General features: G+C 38.4%; 1 protein-coding gene across 2 annotated transcripts in view; it reads right to left on the reverse strand.

Annotated features, from left to right (window-relative positions):
- VPS54 (VPS54, GARP complex subunit) overlaps positions 1–21,379 on the reverse strand; it is a 137,720-nt gene that overhangs the window by 109,594 nt on the left and 6,747 nt on the right. For both annotated transcript variants that reach the window (XM_025355085.1, XM_025355086.1), the window contains exon 2: positions 463–618. In XM_025355085.1, the coding sequence (XP_025210870.1) occupies positions 463–598 (136 nt within the window). In that variant the 5' untranslated portion in view covers positions 599–618. The remainder of the gene's footprint in view (positions 1–462; positions 619–21,379) is intronic.

The following is a 21,379-nucleotide window of genomic DNA, read 5'->3' on the forward strand; positions in this document are numbered from 1 at the left end:
TGGGATTACAGGCATGAGCCACCATGCCTGGCCCCAAATGATTTTTTTTTTTTTTTTTGAGATGGAGTCTGGCTCTGTTGCCCAGGTTGGAGTGCAGTGGCGCGATCTCAGCTCACTGCATGCTCCACCTCCCGGGTTCACGCCATTCTCCTGCCTCAGCCTCCCAAGTAGCTGGGACTACAGGCGCCCGCCACCACGCCTGGCTAATTTTTTGTATTTTCAGTAGAGATGGGGTTTCACCGTGTTAGCCAGGATGGTCTCGATCTCCTGACCTCGTGATCCGCCCGCCTTGGCCTCCCAAAGTACTGGGATTACAGGTGTGAGCCACCGCGCCCAGCCCCGTCAAATGATTTTTAACATCATAAAATTTACTCTTCTAACATAGGTATATAAAACCTGACTACTCATTTAAAGATAATAGAAATCATCAGTAAAACTCCTATTAAAAAAAAAAAGTATTACCTGTGGGTTCCTTGGGACACACATCTGGCAGTGACGGCACAGGTCGAATGTGTTTTGACGGATCTACCTCTATTTTAAAGAAAACATCACTGCTGCTTCCTTGAGGCACTGGTGAAGAACTGTGGCTTGAAGCCATTGCATAAAATCACCACTCAACTGAAAACGAATAAGAAATAATAATTAAGACACTTACTGCAAATCAAAATCCAACTCTAAGTATTATATATGTCACAAACTTTCTTTCAAAAACAGAAGAATTTTTCAAAATACCTCAAAGTACGCAATTTGAATATTTGCTCTTAACTGGGAAAATTGATCACAATATTTATTTACTAAGACAGTTATTTGTCTCCATTTTTTTTAAAAGTGAAACATCCTTAATCTTTTATTCAAAGTACAAAAACTACCAAGGTTGTACCCAACACATATTAAAGGTTAAAAACACTCTATTCATTCAACAAGTATACAATAGTTATGCATTATAGCAAAACAGGTAAGTGCATGGGCCTGCTTAGGTCCATATCCTATGTTTACTCACTAGTGGTGAGGAAATTTACTTAACCTTTTTGTATGCATCTTTCCTCATCAGTAAAATGGAGATGAAACGAGATGTTATCTCATAAACATCCCAGTATGAATTATGAGAATGGACATAAGTAAAGCATGTAAAATAATGTTTGCCTCAAAGTTAGTATTCAGAGAGGTTACTGTCATTGTAATTATTACTAAGATGTGACTGCTATATAGTAATATAATGATTAAAAAATTAACAGTAATTAAATTCTTTAAAAAGGAAGTGTCATTCTTCAAAGAGCTTGCAATTGTATTAATTAAAACAAATATATGTAAGCAAAACACAAGTTAACCTATGTCTACATTTTAAAGTAAGTATTGAAAGAATTTGTGGGGCAAGACAACATAATATAGGCTACAGTGTCAGGTAAGATTTTATAAATGAAGCAATATTGAAACTGGATACTAAAGAACACGCATTATTTTATTATTGAAATGTTTAGAGATCACCTAGTCTAAGCTCTCTAAAAACAGTGATAAGAAAAGAAAGGCCCAGAAAGAATATGAGGTTTAACAAGTCCAAAAAAACAAAACAAAACAAAAAGCCAAATTAGAAAATCTGGTGAATAGATAAACAAGAGTAGGAAATGAGGAGCAGAGGATGGGCACAGTGGCTCATGCCGTAAATCTCAGCACTTTGGGAGGCCAAAGCAGGTGGATTGCTTGAGTCCTGGAGTTCAAGACCAGCCTGAATGACATGATGAAACCTCGTATCTACAAAAATTATAAAAATTAGCTGGACGTTGTGGTGCATGCCTGCAGTCCAGTTACTTGGAAGGCTAAGGTGAGAGGATCGCTTGAGCCCAGGAGGTAGAGGTTACAGTGAGCCAAGCTCACGCCACTATACTCCAGCCTGGGCAACAGGGTGAGACCTCGTCTCAAACAAACAAACAATAAATAAAAAACAAGGAGCAGAGATATGAGGCAAGAACCCGTGACAAATAGTTCGTCTGTTCTAACTTCCCTCTAGTTTGCTGGAAAACTAAAAATATGTATCTGTCTCAGTACTTTCAATGCAAAGGAAACATAACCAAATATACCATTCACTGAAACTGTAAGAAACAAGCTGCTTTAAAAATACACAAAGATAAACAACTTCCTCAAGGTGCTTAAACAGAAAGCCTACGATAACATGAACTAAAGTTAATGAACACTGAATATCAATCATAAGACTAAGGAAGTGACTATAGTGGAAATTGGCCTGACTAAAGTGAAATGTTTACACTGGGAAGAAGTGACAAATAAATTACATTTACACACACGCACACAGCACAGCTAAATTGTAGTTGATTCTCTAAGCAATAAGGAGACATCGGAGGTTTGGTGGCAAAAGTTCTGTGAAGAAAATGGTATTCGGGAAAATTAAGAGTCTTTGAAAGACCTCTTTAATTTACATCCACACACATTAAGTGTATGGTTGTTTCTGTATAAAAGTTTATACATATTTAATAGAGATAAACATACATATTTATCTAAAGGATAATATACATACTTATCTAAAGGGTAAGAAACTGTACAACACAGAAACACTGTGTACGAAGTGATAAAGACAATTCTACATTTAAGATCGACCATGTTAACTTTCTCATTAATCAAACAAAATGGCTAAAAACATTTTTGAATTTTTTTTTTAATTTTTGTGAGTACACAGTAGGTATTTATCCTTTGTGTAACTATTTAATTATACTTTTAGTTATTTTAAAATGTACAATTAAAATCGCTTTTTACTCTAGTCACCCTGTTACGCTAGCAAATACTAAGTCTTATTTATTCTTTCTATTTTTCTGTACCTATTAACCACCACTACTTCTCCTCCAGGCCCCCTTCCTCAACACTTACCCTTCCAGGGCTCTGGTAACTATTGCCCTAGTTTCAATTATTTTCATTTTTAGCTCCCACAAATAAGGGAGAACATGTGAAGTTTCTCATTCTGTGCCTGGCTTACATAGTGACCTCCACTTCCATCCATCTGTTGCAAATGACAAGATCTCATCCTTTTCTATGGCTGAATAGTTCTCTATTGTGTGTATGTACCACATTTTCTTTACTCATTCATCTGTTGATGGACACTTCAGCTGTTTCCAAATCGAGGCTATTGTGAATACTGCTGCAATAAACATGGATATCTCTTCAATATACTGATTTCCTTTATTGCATATTCTTAGGAGTGGGATTGCTGGATGATACAGCTCCATTTTTAGTTTTTCGAGGAACCTCCAAAGTGCTCTCCATGGTGATTGTACTAATTTACATTACCACTAACCCACTAACCGTATGAGGGTTCCCTTTTCTCCACATCTTCACAGGCACTTCTTAATGCTTGTCTTTTGGATAAATGCCATTTTAACTGGGGTGAGATATCTCATTGTACATCTGATTTGCATTTCTCTGATGATAAATACACCCATTTGCCATCTGCATGTTTTCTCTTGAGTAATACCTATTCAGATATTTTGCCCATCTTTCAATCAATGTATTGGATTTTTACCTATAAGGTTGCTTGAGCTCTCTATATATTCTTGTTATTAATCCCTTGTCAGATGGGTAGTTTGCAAATATTTTCCTCCCATTCTGTGGGATGTCTCCTCACTTTGTTGTTTCCTTTGCTGTGCAGAAGCTTTGTAACTTGAGGTGATTCCCTTTGTTCATTTTTGCTTTGGTTGCCTGTGTTTGTGGGGTATTTATTCAAGAAATCCTTGCCCACTTCAACGACCTGGACAGTTTCCCCGAGGTTTTCTTTTCATTGTTTCAGTTTGATGTCTTAGATTTAAGTCTTGCATCCATTTTATTTTTGTATATGGTGAGATAGGGGTCCAGTTTCATTGTTCTACCCATGGGTATCTAGTTTTCCCAGCACCATTTATTGAAGAGACTGTCCTTTTCCCCAAGACTGTCCTTTGTTAAGAATGAGATCACTGTTCATGAATGGATTTATTTCTGGGTTCTGTACTCAGTTCCACTGTTCTATGTGTATAGTTATAGGCCAATACATCGTATAATTTGAAATCACATAATGTGGTTCTTCCAATTTTCTTTTTCTTTTTTTTCTTTTTTTTTTTTTCTCTTTTTTTTTGCATAGGATAGCTTTGGCTATTCCAAGTCTTTTGTGGTTCTATACAAATTTCAAGATTGTTTTTTCTACTTCTCTGAAGAACGTAATTGGTATTTTGATAGGGAATACATTGAATCTGTAGATTGCTTTGGTTAGTATGGACATTTTAACAATATTGATTCTTCCAATCCATGAACATAGAACATCTTTCCTTTATGTGTGTGTTTGTTTTCAATTTCTTGCACCAACATTTTATAGCTTTCACTGTAGATATTGTTCACTTTTTTGGTTAACGCCTCGGATTTTATTTCTAGCTATCGTAAATGGGGTGACTTTCTTGATTTCTTTTTCACATTGTTCAGTGTTGGCATATGGAAATGCTACTTGATTTTTGTATGCTGATTTTGTATCCTGCAACTTTACTGAATTTATCACTTCTAATCATTTTTGATGAATTCTTTAGGTTTATCCAAACGTGAAATCATATCATCTACAAACAAGGACAATTTGACTTCATCCAATTTGGATGCTCTTTCTTTCTCCTGTCTGACTGCTCCAGCTAGGACTTCCAGTACTATATTGAATAACTGTAGTGAAAGTGGGCATTCTTGCTGTGTTTCAGATCTTAAAAGAAGGGCTTTCAGTTTTTCCTCATTCAGTGTGATAACAGCTATGGGTCTGTCATATATGGCTTTTACTGTTTTGAGGCATGTTCCTTCTATACCCAGTTTTGAGGGTTTTTATTATGAAAGGATGTTTAATTTTATGACATGCTTTTTCAGAATCAATTGATGTTTTTTGTCCTTCATCCCCTTGATACGATGTATCACATTTGCAAATGTTGAACTATCTGCATTCCTGAAATAAATCCCACTTGGTCATGATGAATAATATTTTCAATTGTTGTTGAATTTGGTTTGCTAGTATTTTTGTTGAAGATTTTTTGCATCAATAGTCAGAGACATGTGTTGGGGGAAGTCAGGGACGCCAAACAGAGGGACCAGCTGAAGCCATGGCAGAAGAACATAAATTGTGAAGATTTCATGGACATTCGTTAGTTCTCCAAATTAATACTTTTATAATTTCTTACACCTGTCTTTACTGCAATCTCTGAACATAAATTGTGAAGATTTCATGGACATTTATCACTTCCCCAATCAATACTCTTACAATTTTCTATGCCTGTCTTTAATCTCTTAATCCTGTCATCTTCGTAAACCAAGGATGTATGTCACCTCAGGACCCTGTGATGATTGTGTTAACTGCACAAATTGTTCATAAAGCATGTGTGTTTGAACAATATGAAATCCGGGCACCTTGAAAAAAGAACAGGGTAACAGGGAACAAGGGAGATAACCATTAGATCTGACTGCCTGGGAGCCAGGCAGGACACAGCCATATTTCTCTTATTGCAGAAAACGGATAAGAGAAATATTGCTGAATTCTTCCCCCAGTAAGGAATATTCATAATTAACAGCCTTGGGAAAAGAACTCATTTCCAAGGGAGCCTCTAAAATGACTGCTCTGGGATGTCTGCCTTACGCAGTTGTAGATAGGGATGTAACATGCCGTAGTCTCCTGCAGCGCCCCTAAGCTTATTAGGATTAGGAAATTCCTGCCTAGTAAATTTTAGTCAGACCGGTTGTCTGCTCTCAACCCGGTTCCTGATGTTTATCAATGACAATGCGTGCACAGCGGGACCAGGAACCTCATTAATAATTCTATTTTCACCCTGGCCTCGTGACCTTGCCCTGCCCATTTGCCTTGTGATATTTTGTTGCCCTTGAAGCATGTGATCTCTGTGACCCACACCCTATTCATACACTCCCTCCCCTTTGAAAACTGCTAATAAAAACTTGCTGGTTTTACGGCTCAGGGGGCATCACTGAACCTGCCGACATGTGATGTCTCCCCTGGAAACCCAGCTTTAAAATTTCTCTTTTGTACTCTTTCCCTTTATTTCTCAGACCGGCCGACACTTAGGGAAAATAGAAAAGAACCTATGTTGAAACACCGGGGGCTCATTCCTCCGATAGATATGGGCCTGCAGTTTCATTTTCTGATGTGTCTTTGTTTGGTTTTGGTATCAGGGTAATACTGCCCTCAGAGAATGAGTTTAAAAGTATTCCATCCTCCTATTGTTCTGACTAATTTGACTATGATTGGTATTAAATCCTCATTAAATGCTTAGTAGAATTCAGCAGTGAAGCCATTCAGGTCCTGTACTTTTTACTGGGAGACTTTTCATCACAACTATTATCTTATTACTTGTTATTGGTCTGTTCACACCCTGGATTTCTTCATGGTTCAGTCCTGGAAGATTGTATGTATATAGGAATTTATCCATTTCTTCTAGGTTTTACAGTTTATTGGCATATAGCTGCTCACAGTAGCCACTAATAATCCTTTGAATTTTGTGGTATCGGTTTTAACATCTCCTTTTTCATCTGTGATCTTTTGAGGTCTTCTCTCTTTCCTTAGTCTGGCAAAAGATTTGTCAGTTTTTTTTTTTTTTCTTTTTCATCTTTTCAAAAACCTAACGTTTTGTTGATCTTTTGTATGTTTCTTCATTTCAATTTCATTTATCTCTGCTCTGAGCTTTGTTATCTCTTTTTTTCCCACTAATTTTGGGTTTGGCTTGCTCTTGATTTTCCATTTCTTTAAAATCCATCATTAGGTTTTTATTTAAAGTTTTTCTTCTTTTTTGATGTAGGCACTTATAGCTATAAACTTTCCTCTTAGTATCGTTTTTGCTGTATCCCCATAGATTTCAGTATGTTGTGTTTCCATTATTGTTTAATAAATTTTTCACTTTCTTTCTTAATTTCTTCACCAATTCACTGGTCATTCAGGAGCATATTAGGTAATTTCCATGAGTTTGTATAGTTTCCAAAATTCATAATGTTGATTTCTGGTTTTATTCCATTGTGGTCAGAGTAGATGCTTGATATTATTTCAATTTTTTTCTTTCTCTCCAATCTGTTTCTTTAGCTCTAATATTTGCTTTATATATGAGTGCTCCAATAGTTAGGTGCATATATATTTACAGTTGTTATATCCTATGCTGAACTGATCCCTTTATCATTATATGATGACCTTCACTGTCTCTTCTTATAGTTTGTGTCTTGAAATCTACTTTGCCTGATAGAACTACTCCGGAATATCTTTTTCCATCCCTTTATTTTAAGTCTACATGTGTCTTTATAGGTGCAATGTGTTTCTTGTGGGCAACAGATCACTGGGTCCTGTTTTTCTATCCATTCAGCCTCTTTATGTCTTGTTATTGGAGAGTTTAGTCAACTTACATTCAATGTTACTACTGATAAGGACTTACTCCTGCCATTTATTTATTTGTTTTCCGGTTGCTTTGTAGTCTTCTCTTCCTTCCTGTCTTTCTCTTAGTAAAGGTGATATTTTTCTGGTGGTATGATGTAATTTCTTAGTTTTTAAATTTTTTGTGTATCTGTTCTATGGTTTTTGATTTGAGGTTACCATGAGGCTTGCAAATACTATCTTATAACCCATTGTTTTATGCAGATAACAATTAACACTGCTTGCATAAATAGGCAAAAAGAAAACTAATAAAACTCTGCACTTTATGTCCCCCCACTTTATAGCTTTTTGTTGTTTCTATTTATATTTTACTGTTCTTATGTCTTGAAATAATTGTAGTTATAATTTGTTATTGGTCCATCTTTTAGTTTCTCTAATTAAGACTAGTTTACACACCAGTTATGCTATAATATTCTATGATTTTCTGTGTACTTATATTGCCAGTTAGTTTTACATCTTCAGATGGTATCTTTTTGCTCATTAACCTCTTTTTCTTTTTTTATTGAAGTACATACCCTTTAGCATTTCTTTTTCTAAGTCAAGAGTCTCACTCTGTCACCCAGGCTGGAGTGCAGTGGCACCATCTTGGCTCACTGCAACTTCCACCTCCCAGGTTCAAGTGATTCTCCTGCCTCAGCCTCCTGAGTAGCTGGGATTACAGGCACGGACTATCATGCCTGGCTAACTTTTACATTTTTAGTAGAGACAAGGTTTCATCATGTTGGCCGGGCTAGTCTTCAACTCCTGACCTCAGATGATCCACCCACCTCAGCCTCCCAAAGTGCTAAGATTACCAGTATGAGCCACTGCACCTGGCCAGCCCTTTAGCATTTCTTGTAGGACAGGTCTGGAGCTGATGAAATCCCTCGGCTTTTGTTTTTCTGGGAGTCTTTATTTCTCTTTCATGTCTGAAGGATATTTTCATTGGATATACTATTCTAGGGTAAAATGGTTTTTTTCCTTCAGCATTTGAAACATGTCATGCCACTCTCTCTTGGCCTGTAAGATTTCTACTGGAAAGTCTGCTGCCAGCCATATTGAAGCTCCATTGTATGTTGTTTCTTTTCTCTTGCTGTTTTTAGTATCCTTGCTTTATCCTTGACCTTTGGGAATTTTATTATTAAATGTCTCGAGTTAGTCCTCACTGGGTGAAATTTGCTTAGTGTCCTATAACCTTCTTGTACTTGGATATTAATATCTTTCTCTAGGTTTGAGAAGTTCTCTGTTGTTATCCCTTTGAATAAACTTTTTACCCCTATCTCTTTCTCTACCTCCTCTTTATGGCCAATAACTCTTACATTTGCCTCTTCGAGGCTACTTTCTAAATCCTGTAGGTATGTTTATTGGTTTTTGTTCTTTTTTCTTTTGTCTTCTCTGATTTGTATTTTCAAAAAGACTGTCTTCAAGCTCACTCTTTCTTCTGCTTGATCAACTGCCTTTTGTTTTGTTTTGTTTTGTTTTTTGAGACAGAGTCTCGCCCTGTCACCCAGACTGGGGTGCAATAGCACAATCTCATCTCACTGCAACCTCTACCTCCCAGATTCAAGCGATTCTCCTGCCTCAGCCTCCTAAGTGGCTGGGATTACAGGGATGTGCCACCACGCCCAGCTAATTTTTTGTATCTTTAGTAGACATAGGGTTTCACCATGTTGGCTGGACTGGTCTCGAACTCCTGACCTCATGGTCCATCCTCCTCGGCCTCCCAAAGTGCTGGGATTACAGACATGAGCCACCGCACCTGGCCGATCAACTGCTTTTAAGCCATTCTGATGCATTCTTCAGCATGTCAGTTGCATTTTTCAACTCCAGAATACCTAATTCTTTTTAATTACTTCAATTTGTTAAATTTATCTGATAGGATTCTAAATTCCTTCTCTGTGTTACCCAGAATTTCTCTGCGTTTCCTCAACACAGCTGTTTTGATTTCTCTGTCTGAAAGGTCACATAACTCTGTTTCTCCAGGATTAGTCCCTGGTGCCTGATTTAGTTCATTTGGAGAGGTCATATTTTCCTGGATGATGTAGATGGGTGTAGATGTTCTTCAGTGTCTGGACGTTGAAGAGTGAGGTATTTATTGTAGTCTTCACTGTCTGGGCTTATTTGTACCTGTCCTTCCTGGGAAGACTTTTCAGATACTCTAATGGACTTGGGTGTTATGATTTAAGCTGTATCTGCTTTAGGGGGCACCCCAAGCCCAGTAATGCTGTGGTTCTTGCAGACTTGCAGAGGTACCACCTTGGTAGTCTTGAATAAAATCTGGAAGAATTCTCTGGATTACCAGAGATTCTTGTTCTCTTCCCTTACTTTCTCCCAAACAAAGTCTCTTTCTGCTGAGCTGCCTGGGGCTTGCAGTAGGGCAACACAAGCACCCTGTGGTCATCAACACTGGCACTGCACTGGGTCAGACCTGAAGCCAGCACAGCACTGAGTTTCACCCAAGGCCCACGGTAACCACTATCTGGCTACCGCCTGTGTTTTCTCAAGGATGTAGGGCTCTACCATCAGCAGGTGGCAAAGCCAGCCCAGCTTCTGTCCTTCCCTTCAGGACAGCAAGTTCCCCCAAGTCCTCAGGTAAGTCCAGAGGTTCTCTCCAGGAGTTAGGGATCAGTCAAAAACCTTAGAAGTCTACCTGGTATTCTATTATACTGCAGCCAAGCTAGCCCTCAAATCATGAGACACAGTCATTCCCACTTCTCTCTCCCCTTTCTACAGGCAAAGGAGCCTTACCCTGTGGCCACCACCACCAAAGGCCCATAGGGAGTACTGCCAGGCTACTGTCAGTGTTCACGTAAGGTCCAAGGGCTCTTAGTCAGCATGTGGCAAATGCTGCCAGGCCTGGGACTCACCCTTCAGTGGGCTCCCCTCTGGCCCAGGGCAGGTCCAGAAATGCTGTCCAAGAGCCAAGGCCTAGAATCAGGGACCCCAAGAGCCCACTTGGTGTTTGAACCCACTATGGCCAAGCTGATACCTAAGATACAAAACAAAGTCCCCTTTGTTTTTCCCTCTGCTTTTCTCAAGCAGAGTCTCCCACTGTAGCCACTACAGCTGGGAATGTGCTATGTCTCACCTGAAGCCAGCATGTCTCAGAGTCTCAAGCCAAGGCCCATGGCGTACTATGTGGTTATCACTGCTAGTTATTCGGGGCCCAAAGGGCCCTTTAGTCAGTACAGGATGGATCCTGACAGGATTGGGTCTCTCCCTTCAAGGCAACAGGTTCCCTTCTAGCCCAGGCGTGTGTCTAGAAATGTTATCCAGGAGCTAGGGCTTGGAATGGGGGCCTGATCAGTACCCTATCCTACTGTAGTTGAGCTGGTATCCAAGATGCAAGACGAAAGTCCTCTTTATTCTTCCTTCTCCTCTGCCCCAGCAGAAGGCAGGGGGTCTCTTTTGGAGCTACGAGCTGGGCTTCCTGGGCTTGGAGGAGAGGTGGCACAAGCAACTCCCTTAGGTGTTCCAGTTGATGTCTTAGTAAGTCATGTGCCCCCAATTCCACTGGTGCCAAGCCCAGCTCAGCACTAGGACTTGCAGTCCTTTTGGCCTACCCTGCCTTTTAAGTTTATTTAGGACCCCGGCATACCTCAGCCCACAGTGGCAAGGCTTGCCAGAACTCAAGTTCCAACCGCTGAGATGGGCAATTCCCCTCTGGCTAGGGATGGTCTGAATGCTCCCTCCATGTGTGGGCATCAGCTGAGTTCAGCCTGGTTTTGCTTTTTGCTGTTACAGGGCATTCAATGAGAAGTCTCACAATTGCTGCACTCCTCCTATCCCAAGCATACAAATTTCTCCACACCACACAGTCACTGCATGGGGGATGGAGGAGAGGTGGTATCAGCAATTCAAGGCTGTCTTTCCTATCCTGTTCAGTGCTTCTTTGGGCAATATGAAGTTAAAACCAGGTTCTGTGAGTGCTCACCTGATTTTTGTTTCTTATGAAAGTGCTTTTTGTGTGTAGTTGTTAAATTTGGTGTTCCTGTGGAGGGGGACATCCAGTGGAGCCTTCTAGTTCACCATCTTGCTCTGTACCCCAAGATCTAAAATAAATACATTTTGACACGAAGTGTCATGCCACAGATATGTGGAAAATGTATTTATGTGAAACATCCATTGCTTAATGTCAGATAAATTAGATATTCATTCTGACAATACTATGCTGATATCTTGATTTATTCTATTTACCATGCGGTTTTTACAGAAAAAAAAATCCTAAGTGCCATTTTAGAAACCTAGAAATATGTAGGCAGATAGCAGGAAAAAATACTTCTAGATTCTTTTAAGTTATTTCTGTATCTGGGGAGAAAAACACATGGTTTACTCTTCAAAGATTTTGAATTGGAAAACATATGCACATTCTCTTTTTTCCTACACCACTCTTAATTCTTATTAACAACAGGGAAGATCTCTAGTAAAAGGGGATTACAAAAAACTAGGGGACAGCCTATAAAGGTGAGTCCCAATTTCCAAACATTTGACTCTCCACTGCCTTCACCATCCACAGCTTATTATTAAGAAGATCTCCCTACAGTAAGAACCAAACTTTGTACTGATTATCACATAATTATAAAAGTACAATCACTGGTAAGAAAACATGATAGATTTATTCATAAGACATAGATGTACAAACAAATATAACAAATGTACATGACATCTGAATCACAAAATTTCGGCAAAGAAATAATGTCATTGAAAGGCTAAAGAACAAAAATGATGAGACACCTTAAGAAAGTTTCAGGATAAGCAATGCATAGTTTGTCTACTCAGAAAAAAAAATCAGTTCGAAAAAACAAACAAGCAAACAAAATACACAGAATACAGGAAAATGGAAAGCTCTAAGCACTAAACGCAGGGAACTACTGATTTCTGATAGTCCAAGTTAACTACCATCTAGAAACAAATCTGGCATTTTAACAACTGTAATGAGAATCTATAAACAGCTCTACCTTTTTCACGTGGTAATCTCCTTATAATTGTATCAATACTATGTTTGAATAGTATTTTCTCTTGAAGCTTTCTTTGGTTTCTCACACTTAGTCACACTATGTATTTCAATTTTTGCATCAATCATACTGAGGTTTTGGTTTTCATATAGTCCTTCCCTATCAGACTTCGAATTTCTTGATGTTTCTGTTTTCTTGTGTATTCTATTTGCTTATCACAGTTACTGTCACACACATAATAAAAATTTTATAGATGAATGAAATGGATGGTATGTAGAACATATCAGAACAGACAGACAAAACAGACAGCTGCCAATAATACTTATGTAATAACAGAATGGGTCTGGGCTAATAAGGAAAAGAAAAAACAGAATAATCCATTCCAAAAAAAAGAAAAAAGGGATTTCTAAGGATGAGTAAAGATTTGATTTTCTTTCTTGTAGCTCAAAATATCTTTTTATGTTCAGCTAAAAACTTCTTTTGAAAGGCACTAGAAGCATTGCCTCCTCCAACCCCAACCACCAGCCAGAACCCCACCAAGCAATGAACACACCTGCTGCCCAGACCTCTGTTTCTAAATACTGCCTCCAACTAAAATAAACCAGGACTCTTTGAAGAAATACGTAACTCCAGACATGGAATACAGAAAGAACAAGTCTATCCTGAGCACTCCTGTGTCAGAAAGCAAGATATGCTCAAAGACCAGTAGGACCTATTAAGAGGACAAAGGGCCAAGTTAAAAGGGGGTTCCCACGGGCCACATTTGGGACAACTTAAGCATATTTTTTAAAAGTAATAGAGTATAACATATGGAATAAGTAAAAATTAATGGATACATAGAGATACTTAAGGGAGGAAAAAGAGATAAGGAAAGGGGGTGGGGAAAGAAAATCTCCGCTGAAGAATGCCAGTAATAAATATAGAAGGAATGACCAAATTAGAAAATCACCAATTTGCAACCCCCAATGTAAAAGCTAATTCAGGCAAAAATCACCAATGTATGCTAAGGCCATTAGGTAAAAAGTTGTTAAAAACAGAATATTCTCATGGTGCCTAAGTATTACCTCACAGATTACTTAGCAACACAAAGGGGAAAATGTATCTTTAAAATGGAAACCTGGCTGTCACCACCTTAAGTCATTAAACTTAATGTTACTGATAATAGGAGGACAACCTGATATTATGTAATTCATGAAATGACAAAATAGGAAAAAAACATCATTACCTATGAAATATTCTCTCCAAAAATGTTTAATCCAACCCCATCAAATCTCTAGATCAGGAGTTAAGCTTTATTGTCCTGTGGATTTCTTTTACAGTCTGGTAAAGCTTATGGATGCCTTCTTAGAATAATGTTTTTAAATGCATAAAACACACAAGACTACAATGGACAATTATACTGAAATACAGTTACCATAATAATTGTTTAAATTATAACAGTAATATTATTTCTTCTTTTTCAGACAGGGTCTCACTCTGTTACCCAGGCTGGAGTGCAGTGGCACAATCACAGCTCTCTGCAATCTCAACCTACTGGGTGCAAGCGATCCTCCCACCTCAGCCTCCTGAGTAGCTGGGACCACAGGTGCACGCTACTACACCTGGCTAATTTTTGTAGAGAGGAGGTCTCACTATGTTGTCCAGGCTGGTCCTGAACTCGTGGGTTCACGCAGTCCTCCCGCATCAGCCTCCCAAAGTGTTGGTATTAACAGGCATGAGCTACCATGCATGCCCAGTCTATTATTACTTCTTAATACAAATCTAGCAACTACCTTAATTTATAGACAATAAATGAGCATAAATTAAATCTTAAGATATCTGCAGCAATTGAATGTGATATGAGAATACCTGAGATTTCTATTGGTGACAAAGCTACAGGTACTGTAAATGTACTGTCCATACTGTATCCATGAAGGGTTTCTTATACTTACAATTAAAGGAAATGCTAAAATCCAGTTAGAGCAGAGTTTCTTAACCTTGACACTACTGACATTATGAATGGGATAAGTCTGTTATCAGGGACTCTCTTGTACCCACCCAGCTGTGACAATCAAAAATGTCTCCAGACATTGCCAAATGTCCAAGGGTTGGGGAAGGAGAAGACAAACTCACCCCAGTTGAGAACCACTGAGTTAGAGATAAGTTAAAATAAAGATGTAATTTTTTCCCCATCTAAAGTTCATAGATTCCCTGAATTCTACAGACCCTACAGAGTCTGTGAACTCAAGGTTCAGTTCTGTTGGCTCTAGACCTACCTTTGAGTTTACAGTAAACAGAAGGAAGTAGGATAGTAAGGTTTAAACCACCATATATGAGGAAACAATGAGACAAATCAAGAGTATGAGATATTCTATAAAGAAATTGGCTTGGATACTTAGTCATTTTAAAAAGGTTGGAAAACTTTAGACTAAAATAAATAAATTACGTGATTATTTACCTGCTTGTTTCCTATCTCTGCCACTATACTGTAAACTTATATTTGTTTCATTCACTTTCCTATACCATACCCAATACAAACTCTAAGCATTCAGTAAACCACATGACTATTCAATGAATGAATGAGCAAATGAATGAATATCACAGAGAGTGGGTAAAGACACGTAAGCCACTAACACAATACCTCAAAATGTTCACATACATTTCAAATCTAAAAATATAAATCCAAAATATATTTTCTTGTTTGTATAACATTACTTGACTTTCTGAAATTTGATTCTAGATCTCCACCTTCCTTATAAAACGATATACTAGTTAAGAGTATTGGCCATACAATGAGTTAGATCTCTGTCATTTATTAGTTGTGTGACAACTGTCTTACCTTCCTAAGTCTCAGTTTCCTCATTTGTAAAATGGGACAGCAGCAGTATCTTCCTCATTGGAATGTTGTAAGATTTAAATAACTTATGTAAGTTCATAGCATAATACTTGGTACACAGTAGACATTCAATAAAGAATTGCAACAACCATTATTATAAACATTTTGTTTTTTTGGTTTTTTTTTGAGACAGAGTCTCACTCTGTCACCAGGCTAGAGTGCAGTGGCGTAATCTCGGCTCACTGCAACCTCTGCCTCCCAGGTTCAAGCCATTCTCCTGCCTCAGCCTCCTGATTAGCTGGGACTACAGGCGCACACCACCATGCCCAGCTAATTTTTGTAATTTTTAGTAGAGTCAGGGTTTCACCATATTGGTCAGGCTGGTCTCGAACTCCTGACCTCAGGTGATCCGCCCACCTTGGTCTCCCAAAGTGCTGGGATTACAGGTGTGAGCCACCATGCCCGGCAAACATCTTTTTAAATGGTCAGCAAATATTAACATTTCAACTGTGCCATAGAAAATTTTAAAATAACTACAAACTTTAGGATCCTGATCCTCCTCTTCTGGTGTCTTTTTCTTTGCTTGAGCATTCCTAATCCTGGAGAGAGAGGTGGTGGGTAGGGGGAAATAGAGGGGAAACAGCAAGAACAAACAAACCAATATGGGCAGACATAATTTACTTTCAGAAAAGTCACCAAAGCAAGAAAAATGATCCTCATTGCCATGACACTAAAGGGGGTAAAAAGAATATTGGAAAGTGATAATGAAGCCAGAAAACATGGTGGCCTAGAACAAAAGCAACTTTGATGACAAAAACTGTGCCTGTGGGAGAGAAGAGAGATGAGGAGGTGGTAGGGGAGTGACTGGAAATAATGGTTTGGAAGACATCTGAGTATAGGTCAAAGTTAAGTCCATGGAAGTAGAGTAGATGAGATAAAAATTACAATTTCTGAGTTGGACAAGACTTTAAAAGAATATCTGCCTCAACTTTCTACTTCATATATAAATCCTTTCTATAAGGGGTCTATCTGCCTCTACTTGAAAACTTCAATAATGAAGAATTAACTACTTCAAAAGCAGAGTACTACTGTAAAACAACCATAATTACTTTGGAGAAAAAAAATTCTTGTAGTGAACAGAATCCTGCCTCCCTGAATTTTCCATTACTGCTTCTAGTTCAATTACATTACAGGAATGAATTAGTAGATAACTACAGATAGTCACAGGAAAGTGATATACAAGTGGAGAAAGTGCCGAAGAAGAGAGCTAATGAAAGCTCTGAGCAAGGGGTAGGGCAAATCTGTTTAGAGGAAAAGACAATGGCAATCAGAAATACCATCCTTACACAGGGAAGATGTGTCAGGAAGTAAAGTGCAAACAGTAAGTAGCATCAACATGCTGCAAAGAGGTCAACGAGATTACTAACTTTAGAAAGGATACTGGATTAAGAACGGTTTCAGGACAGTGGTTAGGGAAGAAGCCATCCCACTGAGGTTAAGAAGTAAGTGATGAAGTAATAAAGGCAACAGTATCAACATCTCTTTCATGGTAAAAAGAAAAAAAAAAAAAAAAAAAAGAACAAGAGTTGAGCAAGAATCTTTTAGGCAAACGGAGACCTGAGCATATTTGTAGGCAAACAGCAAGAAGTCAACTGAAGGGTGAGATTAAAGAGGAACAAGAGGCCCAGCGCGGTGGCTCATGTCTGTAATTCCAGCACTTTGGGAGGCTGAGGCGAGTGGATCACCTGAGGTCAGGAGTTCAAGATCAGCCTAGCCAACGTGGTGAAACCCCGTCTCTACAAAAAATATGAAAAATTAGCCGGGCGTGGTGGCGGGCACCTGTAATCTCAGCTACTCTGGAGGCTGAGGCACAAGAATTGCTTGAACCCGGGAGGCAGAGGTTGCAATGAGCCAAGATCACGCCACTGCACTCCAGCCTGGGTGACAGAGCGAGACTCTGTCTCAAAAAAAAAAAAAAAAAAAAAAAAGGAACAAGTAAATGGTGGAGAAAGGAGATGGTCAGAGTTACATACACACAGGAATGGGGTGAGAGGGGATGGGAAAAGGAAAGACAAAGTGAGAAAGAAAGAATATCAAGCCCAGGGACTATAAGGCACCTCAGGTTTATGCCACACCTTGAGAAAGACAGGACTTTGTCAAGCAACAGTGAGAAAATAAGCAGGCTGACCTAGAAAAGTTGCCTCACACCCTATTCCTGTGCCCAATGTGTGAGTAGGAGGAGGAGTGGAATCAGCTGGGACTGCAGGTTCTGAAGGTTCTGTGAAGTGTTAGATCAAGAGTGCAGTAAAAATATGTTATCAATGAAAGAAGGAAGGATGACAGGGAAGAACGAAATGGAAAGACAAGAAGAATTGCATCATCACTAATATCTGACTCTACAGTAAAATACAGTGAACACTATACAGTTCATAATTGCTTACTTTCAGATTTTTGTTCATCTTCAAATTATCCTAGTAAGAAAAACATTTCTGAATGAATCAATGAATCAATGATCTCCATTATATGAATGAAGAAACAAGTTCAAGAGTAACTTGATTTCAGACCATTTAGTGAGTTAACTGTGAAGAGGGAATCTGAATTCAGATTTTCTGATTCTAAGTTCCATGCCTCTGTCTCTGCACCAATAAAAAAATTTTAAATTATTTCACTACTCCTTCCCACCCATTTCAGGCATCTGGTGCTTTCTTTTTCTGTCTGTCTCCTTATTAGATCAATGACTGAACCAATAATTATTTACTCTCATAACTATCACTTATGTCCATCTTCTGTTGAATGATATAATTAACATCTAATTGTGATAATTTTATAAGACCAGGATTATTCCAAAAGGAAAAAGATAGTATACAATTTTTTTTTTTTTGAGATGGAGTCTCGCTGTGTTGCCCAGGCTGGAGTACAGCGGCAAGATCTCAGTTCACAACAACCTCTGCCTCCCAGGTTCAAGCGATTATCCTGCCTCAGCCTCCTTAGTAGCTGGGACTATAGGCACCCGGCACCACGCCCAGCTAATTTTTGTATTTTTAGTACAGACGGGATTTCACCACGTTGCCCAGGCTGGTCTCAAACTCCTAACCTCAGGTGATCCGCCTGACTCAGCCTCCCAAAGTGCTGAGATTACAGGCGTGAGCCACCACACCCAGCCTACACTTTCATCAGTGTAATTTACTGCATTTTTCTTACCAAAGGAATTAATTTGGCATCTGTAATGGGAGATAAATACACTACTTTGGCCCATCATTTTAGCACTTTCAAGAAAGTTTGAGCCCAAGAAGTTGAGGCTGCAGTGAGCTGTGATGGCGTCACTGCACTCTGACCGAGGCAATGGAGAGAGGCCTTCTCAACAACAACTTCTGAATTCCATATAATTGACCCTTTTTTTTTTTTTTGAGACAGTCTCACTCTGTCACTCAGGCTGGAGTACAGTGGCGTAATCTCGGCTCACTGCAACCTCCCGCTTCTGGATTCAACTGATTCTCCTGCCTCAGCCTCCGAAGAAACTGGGACTACAAGCACCTGTCACCTTGCCTGGCTAATTTTCGTATTTTCAGTAGAGACGAAATTTCACATGTTGGCCAGGCTGGTCTCAAACTCCTGACCTCAGGTGATCTGCCCACCTCTGCCTCCCAAAGTGCTGGCATTACAGGCATAAACCACTGCACCTGGCCCCATATAATTGACTTATAAATTAATTTTTTTAAAAAAAATGTCTAATTTGAGAAAACATGGATAAAGTGGAATTTCTTTTTAACACTGGAGCTGGACAGAGCTTTTTTGACATAATTTTGATACAATGTTGGACCTAATTTTTTTTAAAGTCCATACTTGACTGCTATTTTTTTAAAAGCAACAACAAAAAAAATCTCAAATTTCATTTCTCCAAATTTAGAAGTACTGATAATATGCAAGAAAAACTTAACCATACTGTAATGTCCTACCAAAGATCAGTCTGATAGAACTCAGGATTTTGTTGCCGTAGTAAAAACTCTGCCCCCTCCTTTCTCCACCACCTTTTCTTGTTCCTCTTTAATCTCATCCTTCAGTTGGTTTCTTGCTGTTTGCCTACAAAATACATCAAATATCTCACATTCTAAGAAGTACACAACATTTTTGAAATGTAAGAGTCAATTTCTAGTAAATGGTATAGTTAAGTTTTTCACACTACCTATACACAAATAGCAATATACTTCTACACTATACTTAAGATTTATCATTTGACAAAATCTAGTTTAATCAGAATTTTTAAAAATCCTTAAATTTTTTTTAAATGCATATCACATATATTATTGCTCACAAAAATCTCAATATTGAAGGTACAATCTAAACATACTCTCAAGAAATACTAACATTGGGGCTGTCATATAAATAAGAACTTCTATAGTCCTCTTGAGCATTAAAGAAGTATGGAAGAGGCTTAAGGAACCCAGAAAATAAGAACAAAGTTGTAGTAATCTAATTTGCTTTTTCTTTACATCCTCATATAGCATTTACGAGACCCTGTGCTTTGCAGGAAACTCTGAATGCATGCGCTTCCCAAAGTTACTTATTTACTTTTTATTTAGTGACAAGGAACAATAAGAAATAATAGTGACTAGAAGGATAAAAATTATAACAATTTGTAATCTTAGACTTAAATATTTTTAAATGGCTTATAAAACAAATGCTATTTCATGTGACATCTTTATCAGGAATAAAAATCATAGATGTCCTCATAAAATAATATATAATTTTTAAGTCTAGATAATATTCCAAATAAAAGCAATGTCTTTTTTTCCCCAGCACTCATCAGAGAATTATAACTTTATAGCAGCCATTAAAATTAAGGGGAGGCCCAGGCGCAGTGGCTCATGCCTGTAATCCCAACACTTTGGGAGGCTGAGGTGGGCAGGTCACAAGGACAGGAGATCCAGACCATCATGGCCAACATGGTGAAACCCTGTCTCTACTAAAATATAAAAAGTTAGCTGGGCGTGGTGGTGCATGCATGTAGTCCCAGTTACTCGGAAGGCTGAGGCAGGGGAATCACTTGAACATGGGAGGGGGAGGTGGCAGTGAGCCGTGATTACCCCACTGCACTCCAGACTGGCGACATAGCCAGGCTCCGTCTCAAAAGAAAACAAAAATTGATTAAGGGTCACAGGCCTGGAATATGAATAAACTATACTAAGATAAAATCTGTCTCTAGCATGTAAAAATTCCAACAACAACAACAAAATAACTTGGATGCTTTCTTACTCCTTTGGGCCATTGATATGACTGTATAACTAGTGAAATTTTTGTCAGTCAAAATGAACCATATTAGACACTTGTATTCTCTTCTTGGTGTCCCAGCCAAATATTAGCAAGATAATCTTAAAATCACTCATTCAGAGTTATTGAATAAATGTCTCAAATATATAAACTATTAGACACTTATTAAGTAACAAAGATGATACTTTCAAGAAATTTTCATTTTAGGGAAAATAAAGCAAAATAGCTAAGAGACATCTGCATTAAGTCAGTAAATAGTTCACAAATAAAAATATTAAATGTTAGTTTAAGGGAAAAGTAAAAACAGGGTTTATGATTACTATAACCTCAAACAAACAATAAATTAGTATTTTAATTAATCACTGCTTGGCACTACCCTTACATCCCTCCCCACTGGTTGGGTATCGTAGCCCTGTTCTACTTTACTAACTTCATTACTTGGCCTACATCCCCATTACTTTGTCTCCCTTGCATCTCTCCTCCCTCATCCACCTTCAATACAATCTGTCTTTGCTTTTCTCCTGGTTGCAGAAGACTGCCAGAAAAAACAGTAAAATATGCTGATTACAAATTTATGAGTTCCAGTCTCCAATGAGCGTCTGATGCTGCTCAGCAATTCTTTCACTTATTTATCTTGAAACACTTCTCTTCTCCATTCCCCACAAGATGTGTAACACTTTCAACACTCTCCTCAAGTCCCCTAGCCTGCCTACCTTCAACAACCCAAGGCTCAAAAAGTAACTGTTAAAAAAAAAAATTAAAAAACAAAGCCCCCAGATGTAGTTTTTTCCCTCCATATCCAAATGTATCTAATTATCATCTATACACAACTCCTAACTTTCTGAGATAGAGTATAGGTGTCTACTCTTTTCCAGAGTTAATCCCCTAACAGCTGTTCTTGATCTTACCTCTTCCTGCTTCATCTGGGACCTTTTTCTATTA

Source organism: Theropithecus gelada, chromosome 13 (genome assembly GCF_003255815.1).
Source record: "Theropithecus gelada isolate Dixy chromosome 13, Tgel_1.0, whole genome shotgun sequence".
Taxonomy (NCBI): domain Eukaryota; kingdom Metazoa; phylum Chordata; class Mammalia; order Primates; family Cercopithecidae; genus Theropithecus; species Theropithecus gelada.